Source organism: Aulostomus chinensis, chromosome 2 (assembly GCF_037954235.1).
Source record: "Aulostomus chinensis isolate RoL2024-O1b breed Wild chromosome 2, RoL_Achi_v1.0, whole genome shotgun sequence".
NCBI classification, from domain to species: Eukaryota; Metazoa; Chordata; class Actinopteri; order Syngnathiformes; family Aulostomidae; genus Aulostomus; species Aulostomus chinensis.
The window spans coordinates 13806340-13817087 of NC_141321.1; the positions used below are offsets into that span (position 1 = coordinate 13806340).

Sequence of the window (10748 nt, forward strand, 5' to 3'; positions counted from 1 at the left end):
AGCCTAAACCCATTCTAACCCCCATCTCTTGCATCCTCTGGTGCCACCAGTGTTTCCTGACCTCAAGCCTCATGGCTGGGCCTCCAAAGAGACACCTGTTTCACTGCCAGCCTGATGTCGCCCGCCAGATTGCTGCCTCCTCTGTTGCTGGCACCAGGGTCACCCTCCAGAGCAGCTCTGCCCACTGGTCCTGCATTCATGTTGTCTGTCTGCTGTCTCCTGCTTCGCTGCGCTCCGGTGCTCATGTTATCCACCTGGCATCTGCTGTCAGTCTGGCATCCTGCATTCTGGTTGTGTGCCGTAACTGTTCGTGGACAGCATGGAACCTTAGTCCTCCCCTTCAAAAGCACTAACAAAAACAGGCTTAAAATGAATAGAACTTAGAAAAAGTGCCTTTGATAGGACTGTATAAAAGTCAGACAGCAGCCTGAGAAGCTGAAGCAGTAGCATCTGGTTATTGTTCAGCAGGTTATGAATAAGATATGGCAGTTTGGAACAGAAGCAGAATCCCATCGTGATGAGAGAATCTGGGCTTCATGTCACCTCGATGTTGGTGTTTGTTGTTTGTATGTTTATGTTTAAATACTAAGAGATTCTGCTCTCTGCACAAAGACGGAGGAGGAACTTTTCTCTTGAGCTAACACACACACACACACACACACACAGATGTGCATTAGGTCACCCAGGCATTTCCAGCCAACACTGATTTGCGCGCTCTCTCTCTCTCTCTCACACACACACACACATCCCCCTAAATCTCATGGGAGCTTGAAATACTCACAAACACAGCGCTAAACTGTTGCCACAGCAACACTCCCACAGCACTTAACAAAGTCTGACTGTTGAAGCAGCTCCGTCTGAGGCCGATGGTGGAGGACAGGGCCTCCGCCCGGACCGCCAGTTCCAACACTTTCTCCAATGTTTCCCCAAAGGAAGAGTTCAGTTCAGACGTCAAACACAACACTTGAATAGTGACTGGTTCCGTGATGAAAGTTTTTACCTCTCTACATTGCTGTTCAAGTATTTTGAATTGCTACCTTTGAAGTTGGGACATTTACGTATATACTTCAAGGGGCATCATCTTAAAAACACACATAAATCTATGGATTTAGATCGTTGCCTTGATTGTGATGAACTCAGGTGTACATTTTGGACTTGCTGATGATGTTACTGATCACAGATTGGAACCAGATGCAGGGTTTCTTTGGGAAAGACCAGGCCTGGTCAGAACCTGCTCATGCACTGAATAGAACTATAAATCAAAATGGTTAATTAAAAGTTTCTGTACCTTTGATTCTAACATTTTCACCAAAAGCTGAAGGTACGACAAATAAACAAGATGCAAAATATTCTACACAATTTCAGACTATAGCGGATGAGAATAGGAGTCACTGCTGACATTTTGTAGTGACAGAAGTTGTAACGTTCATTTACATTTGGTAATGCAGTACGTCTTTTTTAATACACAACAATAGAGATTACTGTGTGGGACCTGTCACTCAGAATTCACACTGCCCTAAACTGAACAGTTGATTTTTTTTTTCCTCATTCATATTCTTATCTGCCAAACTGGCTTTTTTTTTTTTTTTCCACACCAGAGAAAAGAGCTGAAAAGACAGACATTTTAATCCAAAACTAAAACAAAATTAAAATTGGACATAGAATGCCTACCTGTGTAAGTGGGTGTCTTTACTGTGGCCATGCTTGCTCACATCCCAAACCTCCTCACATTGATGGTTGATAACAGAGATCCCAGTTTGGGGAAATAATTCATAGCAGCCTCTCAGATTACCTTTGGCCTCAGGTGAAACTCTTAAGAGCTCCTCGATCCCGTTGCTCCTTCCTCTCCACTGGGACCCACAGACGAGGTTAGTTCATGGGTCGCACGCCATCTTTGGCCAAAGCAACTTATCCTCTGATGCCAGTGTAATGACCTGCAAGACCCGTGAAGCTTCGGCTAAGACTGGCAGTCGAATCAGGCTCAAGCCCTTGAATCTTATACTTGGTACACCCCTAGTGGAGTGTTCATTCCTCCCCAGAGCTGAGTGGACTTCAGACACCCAAGGATGCACCGGCCCACTCGACCATCCAGACAGAGAGCCACTGGAAACAGGGATGTTTGTCAGTTTCCAGAAACTTCACAGCCTAGTGACATGAGGCTGAGCACTGTTACAGTGAAAAAAATGGCATTATCTTGATGTACAAAGGGAAGATTTGAGAACCTCGTCAGTGAATCCTACTGCATACATGGACCTTTGGATGATATTCTTCCCCCCGGACCACCATACATGTTGCCTCCCATTAACATGATAGAGGTGAAAACAGGGTGCACACTTCTATGACATGCATAAGTCAACTGAATCTGAGTAATAGCCCACTCCAATCTTTGTCCATGCCAAACAGCTGGGAATGATTTCTGACTGACTTCTTGTGTTCGAAAAAATGACACAAAAACACAGCATCTGAGCAAGACTTTGGGGGAATTTCTCCTCAACTGTCCAGTGGGACTCAAAGATTACCTGAAAACATTTTGGTGGACAAAAGTCACATTGAGAGACAAACAACCATTTTACTTGTTTCCTTATTACTTTCCTTGAATATCCATCCATCCATGTTCTATACAGCTTATCCGTTCAGGGTCGCTTTGGGTGAGAGGCAGGGTTCACCCTGGACAGGTCGCCAGTCTGTCACAGGGCCATAAGGAGCAACTAGGGGTTCAGTATCTTGCTCAAGGATACTTGGACATGGTCACCGGGGGAAGTGAGGATCGAACCAGCGACCCTTTCGTCCTTGAATATCTAAGATTTATAAAAGAATATTGTCTCATTTCCCCTCACACTTAACGACAGAAACAAAATTTACACGATATAAAGCACGAGACTTTCAGAAATGACGTGACTACTACCACTGCGCTGAAACCCATTAGCATCTTTTGTCATGGCTTGCAGAATGACATGGTTGTTGGTCTCCACATCCAAGAAAAAGGGGTACACACAGCACCAGGCGAGTCAGTCCGACTCCAGCGCCAATTGCGGTGAGCCCGAAAGTTTGGGATGTGCAGGCTGAAACGAGTAAACACGGCAGAGAGAATGAGCCGATGACTCAGGTAGCAAGTGAGAGGAAGAGAGGAGGGGGGACAGGGAGAGAGAAGATGGAGTGAAAGGCAGAAGGAACCAGGAGGAGGAGAAGGAGAACTGGACTGTCAAGAGTAAGAAAGAGGAAGCACAGTTAATTTGATGTGTTGATATCCAGTCAACAGGCTTCTGATTCCATTGAATCATGTTAAATCATTCAGAGTCTGAACTGTGTCTCTGCTCAGCCTCCTGGAAAGAACCTGGTCTCTCTCTGTGTTATATCAAATTTTTTTCCCCCAGTTATTTAGCCTTTTCTTATGTTAGCAGTAATGTTTCTGGTTGGTAGGTTTACTCTACAATTAAGAGGACTTGTGTTTGCAGCTATGTTCTCCCCTCTGGGGTCTCCATCACTACAATAAATGTTGCCAGCTGTCCTGTAAAGATGGCGTTTAGGAAGAGGAAAGCAGCCTATGCAGAACCGATCCAGACAGATGAGGGAATGGATTCATGATAAGTGACGTCAAGCAGAAGCACTCAAGAGCTAATCCAACAAAGTTGAAGTGCAACAGCTTCTTGGAGTGGACACACAGCTTGGAACTGGAAATATGTCTTTGTTTTAATACAGTGATTAATATACTGAGGCATTTATACAATTTGCACAGGAAGAGTTCAAGTATGAGATCACTGGACTGATCTTCATAGAAGCTTGTAAAGAGGAGAAAATCTGTCTCAGATGGCTGTAAAGTGGAAAACGGTTCCATCTTTCATTTCACATAGAACTGACTGATGTAACCCAACCTCGCCACTGTCAAAGCAATACTGTTGTCGTCACTTCATCCGCCTGATAGTTTTTAGCCATCAAGCACGACACTCACTAGTCCTGCTGTCTCCCTCTCAGCTAATAAGAACAGGCTAGTGTCCAAACCTGGTCCTTCAATAGTTTTCAGGCACCTTTATTAACAAACATATTTGCAATCATCCCCCTACTGAGCCTTGTCACGTCTCCAAAATTCTTTTTTGCAGAGGCAGAGCTGTGGGTGTTCTTGAAGTAATACTTCACCCTAAAGGAGTGGTTTGTCTTTTATTTACACAAATATTTGCCTTGAGCTCAAAAGACACTTTCTCCCACCTGCATCGCTTCAGTGTTTCCAGAATGCAGAAAGAGCCAGACACATATTTAGAGAGAGGAATCAGCTCTCCTGGATAAGCTCACTGCAGCAGCTGCACCCCGAAACCCCTGACCACTGAAGAGCTTTAATTTTTTCCAACAGTGTTGGAGTGGTGGTTAGCACTGTTGCCTCACAACAAGAAAGTTTGGGCTTCAAATACAGCAGCCAGCCAGGGTCTTTCTATGCAGACTTGGCATGTTTTGTGTAGGTTCTCCAGCTTCCTTTCACACGCCACAAACATGTTCGTTAGGTTAATTAGAAACTATATTGCACTTAGGTGTCATTGTGAGTGGTTGTCTGGCTTTATATGTGGCACTGTGATGGACTGGCAACCTGTCCCTGGTGGACCCCACCTCCCACCCGATGACAGCTGGGATAGGCTCCAGCCCCCCCCCCCGCAACGGGATAAGCAGATGAAGATGGATTGCTGGATCATGTTGCAACATTCAATCTCCTCCTATAAAAAAGGGAACCAACAAGAGTCCAAAAAACAAAACCAAAAAGAAAAAAAAACCAGTCCAAATGACTACATTTCTTGTGGTTTATTGCAACACTTTGTTATTAATTTCAGACACCAGTGCTTGTGCTGGTTTTATGCCATTTAAGAAGAAATGCAATGTTTCTGGCTAACACACTGTCATTAAACCACCAGAGTTGGACCGTTTGAGCCAGCTGGAGGGGCAGAGCTGGAGGGGCAGAGCTCATCTAATCTCTGCTCAAAGCTTTGAGAGCTGCAGCACAATCATGACCTGTAGTCCAACTCACCCACAGAGACCTCAGCGCTGAAGCTGACCTCAGGCTAGGGGGTATGTTCTAGGAATGATACAGTTGGCAGGAGCCTGGGAAGCACATTAGGCTAAACTAAATGAATTATTGCTCCTGTTTGAGTTCTAGTGATTTAAAACCACAGCGACCCCATTAGTCTAAATCACTTAATACACTGCTAAAAAAAAAACAACTAGGTAAATCTTAAAATCATACACCAGATTTTGAACAAAATATTCAAAAATATAATGTTCATGATATAAATTCTGCAATTTTGTGTAAACAAAATGGAGGTAACAGCTAATGAAACAGAACGTAAACAGGGCTGGATTCAAAAGAATGATGACAGTTGTGAAACACTGAAACCACAGGCTGATCTAACTTGGCTTCATTTCATTGCAAAAACCCGTTTCCCCCGACCATCACTGACCCCCCCACTGCTGGATGAGGAGACGGGCAACATTATGTTCTCCGCAGTGTCTCCAGACTATCACACGTGAAGCTGCTCTCACCTGAAGAGAACTGGTGCCAGTAGGGGACCTGCCAGTTGGTCTTGCTGGAGACGCTCCTGTCCGCTTGTTGTCTTTTTCACAAATACCTGAGCCCGTTAAACTGCTCCCAACTAGACTGATGAAAGTTTGCTGTGTTACACTGATGTTTAAGTGGGGGGGGGGGGGGGAGAAAAAAAATTCATTAACATTCTTGAATAAACTGACCTGAAGGTGTTTTAATTCAGTTTAAGCAAAGTGAATGAAAGAAAAAAGGGGTTTAGATTACTAAGTGTTTGAAACCACCTACCCCAGGCATCACTAGCATCTTGCAAGGCAATGATGCAGTCAAAGTTTAGTCACTTTCAGCTCAGGACCTCTTTCCCTCCCTGAAGTCTAAACCTGGCACCAAACAACAAGTGAGCGGCCTCCTTTCTCCTACAGAAAATTGCATGAGACCAACAGTTCATAAATAACAATGAAGCGGGGAAACAAGGGTCAGATATTCTAAAGAGGACAATCAGAAACTGTCCTGAGCTAATTTACCAATAGAAAGCTACATGACAAACCTTCATCTACACGTCAATGATGCTCACTCATCTTGCTGGTAATGCCTTTATATGATTTTGACTCCCTCAATAAAACCACTTGTGTGCCTGGAATTTAATAAATTAATTTGACTTAATCTCACTATAGTGTAACTCAAGACATGCAGGGTTTTTAAAGTGAACAATTAAATTGTCCAGTATTTATACCAACTGAATGCATTTACAGAATTAGCAAATATAGCTTACAACAGATCATTTAAATAGCAGGGCTCAATTTATTTTTGATATCAACTGCATCACAACGCAAGTAAAGTCCCAATTATATCTGAAACAAGAAGAGAGCAGCAAGCGGTAATCTTTGGGTCACACAGACATTTGTCAAGAAGCTTTAAAGTTTCTAAAGTGAAAATCACACGTTATACAACGACGACTCCACAGAAGTCAAAAATGTAATCCACCAACATTTTGGGAAACATGCTCGTCATCCTCCTCTCCCGCAGAGACCACTTGTTAGCTTAGCACAATAAATGCTTGTGGGTGGGAGGTAATGACATCTGAAAGAGTTATACACAGCGTTTCTGGTGTACATGAATATGAAGTACCTTCAGGCTCAGGCCCTAATAACTAGAGTTGTAGAGAGGTGACTTAGTCACAAGGGACTAATTTCTGAAGTCACAGTGGGAGCTACTTCCCTGACCCAAACACTGGTCAGTGACCTTAGAAGCCCCATGACCCACTGCCTACACCCGTGACTCTCACTGCAGCTGGATTTTCCACCGTCCTTGTGCACATTTGTGTTGGTGCTGATGGACCACAGGAGTAGATACACAAAGTCACAGTTGAAGTTTTGTAGCGAAATGTTCTGGAAGAGGGATGATCAGACGGATGTCTCCGTTTCTAACCCGACCTGAGTTTGAGAGGGAATCGAGCTAAGAGCGGAGGAGTTTGTACTCCGTGGAGTAAATCATGCAAACAAGACTTCCCTGAATGTGCAACGCCAACAGTCCATCATTACTCACGTTTTCCTCACCAGAAGAACTTGAAAGTGCTGTGCCAAGTCAGCAAGGCCGGCCAGTGTGGCTCAGACTTCATCTCTCAACCCTGCAGCCCAACAAGTACCGATAGGTCCCATCTGTCTCAGGTGCCCTCCCTCTACTATTGTATTGCTACTGTATACACACCAGCTATTCAATAAATGTATCCCCTCAATCAAGTTGGCAGTTTAGTTACTTTGTTCTGACCCAAGGAACAGGCAACTGCAGTGATCTGATCACTGAAGAGGAGTTGGGGCAGCACCATTATTTTCATGTGCAGTTCAACTAGATTAACTCTGACTTAATAAATTCTGTTACCTGGGCAGGACATGCTGCGCTCCAGCTGCTTTAAGGACTCTCCCGTCAACATGCGGAGCTCATCCTTCAGCCGGCGTTGGCCATCAAGTGTCAGGTGCCAAAAGCAGGACTTTCTCTTGCCATCTCTGCACATCTGGTTGCAGGTTTTGCGGAAGCTACTGTTGAAGCACAAGTTGTGTCTGATTGTGTTCTTCCAGCCATCAGGCGCCGTCTGAAAGAAGGGGAAGTGCTCTCTGGGGAAGGACATGCATCCATTGGAAGTTACACACACACACACACACTCTGGAGGGAAAAAAAAATATTGTACACCACTTAGCAGGTCAACATAAATCCAAATGTTTGATGAAGTTATTTTGGGTGAGACCTTTCTAAATTTGGCTACACAGTGCCTGTCAGTTCATAGTCAGTCAAATATTTGACTAATATCACATGTAATATTTCATACATAAGTTGTGCATGTTTTGCCAAAATCAAACCTCTTACCTGGTGAAGTTGTAAATCTGCTGAACTTTGAGGCTCCCCGTGTGACTGCTCTTGAGCGCCAAGGCGATGAGGATGCAGTAATTCACTGGCGGGCGAGGCCAGCATCCAGGATTCAGGGTCTTACTGTCCTGGAGGCAGATAGACTTTGACAGGCAACTTGAGGCAATTTTCTAGAGTGCCCACATAATTTTGATTCCCTCTAATAGGGAGGTGTCTTGTATGCAAGGGGCACCATGCCAGCGTCAACATGAGTGGAAGAGTGATTTGTGCCTTGAATTCTCACCCTGACTTTTGCTGTTCTCCCCTTGCGTCTGCTCTGGGTTGGTGGAGGGGAGCCCTGTTCCTGCTTCACCTAATGGTGAAGAAAAAACAACAACATGGTCTTGAATAAAAGAATACAAAGAGTTTGATGCACACTCAAGTACTGGACTTGATTACAACTTTGAGGTGCTTGTTCTTCATATTCTTCCATGCAACATGACAGGGTGGTTACAGTTTGACAGATCCTAACTGACTTTGCTGATTTAGACCAAACTAAGAAGACCTTGGGGGGGGGGTCATTCACAGTCATACATGCATGCTGGGAATTTCCAACTACTTCAGCCATCCCTGCGCAACAGTAGGGTGCTTCACTGGCCCAACACCTTTAGACACACGCTGACAAAATCCTGCAGCCAGAACCTTAAGCACAAAGCTACAGACTTATTATCCCAGTGTTAACAACAAACACTGATCGTGTGACCCTGAGACTGAACCACTGCATTGTAACCTGTCACAATAGCCTGAAATCAGTGGATGACCTTTGAACATGATCAAAGCTGGAGTTAAACAAGATGACTTATGAGAAGATTCCCTCTCCTTATCGGTCAGTTGTGTCTGGCGCAGGAGCATGACAGTCAGTTCAAGAGGAAGCTCCTGTGTCCTGGACTTGTATACTCTTCTACTCTGCAATCTTGCAGTTGATTACCCTAAAATCCATAATTCTATGTTTAAATATGAACACTTTCACAACTTATCACGTCCAGTTTTCAGTTGTGTTTCAAAACCCCCAAACTCCACACAATGGGCAGACTAAGAGTCCACAGTGAGCACGATTGATTGCAGGTAGCAACTGTGCGTAACAGTGTGTGTCAGCATCTGCAGTTAATACCTTGAAGTCAGTGGAGGAGGAAATGGAATGATGCACCTCCTGCTGGGGAGCAAAAATAAGCAGTTCTGGTTGAGTCAGTGGCGGCTCCAGGAGGGGAGTTTGGATTTCTTCTGCAAGTTCACTGAGAGTCTGATGATCCGAGTGTCCTCCGTACAGGATCGGGCAGGCGATGTTTGGATTCACCAACAGCCACAGGTTTGGCTTCACAAAGGTGTCTGGACAGAAGAGACGGACAAAGAAATAACTTTTTGTATACTTTGTATTAAGAGACTAGTCACAAGGCCAGCTCAAATAAAGAAAAAAAAAAAACTTCATTTTTACCATTTACAGATTATCCTGCCAAGCCAGATGGTCATACACAGAACCATCTGGGACGTTGGCCTAGTAACTGTTTGGAAACTTGTCGGCACACTCCAAAAAAATGCTTGAATGCAATTGGATGAATCAATCATGGCATGGCTTTACCAAACATCGAGACAAACGTTATAGCAATGCATCGACACCACAGGCCACATTATACTCCAACAAAGCTACATTACACTGGAGGAGAAAAGAAATGGGTTACCCATAATCTACCAATATGGGAAATATGACAGTGTGTGTGTGCGCGCATGGGGGGGGGGGGGGGGGGGGGTCTGAGAGTTATTTGTGGTTGCTGGTTTTTGCAGTAAAAAAGGAGTAGCTTCATAAAAGTGATGTATTTTGCTAAAGAGGCTCTTGAGTGCCAAATTGTGAAAGTATAGCATAGAGTTTGTTTGCAACAATCCAAGTTAAGGTAGAAAAAAAATTCCCATCAGGTTGCGTTTTAGCAGAGGGAACCCATGGAGACAACAACTTCCAGGTTGGCCCACAAAAACACATCCTCCCTCAGCACTCGTATGATAATAATCAGTAAATAAGATGTTAAAGACTGGAAAATGGCTCTGAAACATCTGGACTAAAGCAATACAATAGAGGGTGATGTCAAATCATGGCCTGCAGGTAAAAATAAGTTGTTGGATCAATGAGATTGAAGGTTTGACACTCCAGGTTCTATAGATTTAAAGAACTTCCCTCCACTCACCTGATGTCTTATCGTACCAAATGAATTCGTCTTTTCTTCTGGAGCCTCTTGCTGCAGGCCTCTGGACCACGTACTGATCCTTCAATTTGTCATCTGTCACCAGTGAGAGAGAAAACAGTCACGCATGAATATAACACTGAAAACTGTCCCTGCCACCAGTGAGGGAAAAAAGGAGTCACATGAATATTACACACTGAACACTGTGCACTTCAGGTCAGTAATTAACAGTCAGGGGTTTTCACCTCCAAAAATGATTAATAACATTTCCCCTACTCACGCGTTCCAGTTATCGCAACAGTTTTCTGCGCTGAGCAAATAATCTACAGTCAAAGCAGGAAAACAAAGCTCACCATGGTAAAACTGGTCAGTGGTTGTTGCCAGTTTCAGCTCCTTGTCCATGTCCCAGTCCGTCAGGCCCATAGAGCAGTGTAGGTCCAAGAGATGAGCTCTGGTTTTTAGCTTTAACGTCATGGAAAACTAAACTAAAGCTTAAGTCTGTTCACGTGTTAACATTTGCGCCTGCAGTTTTCAATGAACTGAAACTGACTTTTTTTCACAGCAGCCATTTTGACAGGAACAGGCAGGGAAACACAGGTGTTGCTGATGACGCCCAGCCTTCAGTAACGAGGTCGGTGACAGCTGCTGGCTGCAGTGAT

The 10748-nt window shown here is 44.3% G+C and overlaps 1 protein-coding gene across 5 annotated transcripts; it reads right to left on the minus strand.

Moving 5' to 3' along the window:
* Positions 1–1650: 1650 nt before the first annotated feature.
* Positions 1651–10655, minus strand: foxr1 (forkhead box R1). 5 transcript variants are annotated; one of them, XR_015111329.1, is made up of 9 exons: positions 10443–10655; positions 10093–10185; positions 9030–9244; positions 8163–8231; positions 7880–8007; positions 7397–7629; positions 5807–5934; positions 5521–5659; positions 2085–2103 (listed from the first exon to the last, which is right to left on the minus strand). XR_015111329.1 is itself a non-coding variant. In XM_086194006.1 (7 exons), exons 1-7 carry the CDS (start codon positions 10561–10563, stop codon positions 1997–1999), a joined length of 966 nt encoding a protein of 321 aa, XP_086050132.1. In that variant the 5' UTR covers positions 10564–10655; the 3' UTR covers positions 1651–1996. The 5 variants fall into 5 exon arrangements, 4 of the variants coding, with proteins under 4 accessions (XP_086050132.1, XP_086050161.1, XP_086050153.1 ...); XM_086194006.1 differs by lacking the exons at positions 5521–5659; positions 5807–5934 and having other exon boundaries at positions 1651–2103; XM_086194035.1 differs by lacking the exons at positions 2085–2103; positions 5807–5934 and having other exon boundaries at positions 5640–5659; positions 10443–10654.
* Between the last annotated feature and the right edge of the window lie 93 nt (positions 10656–10748).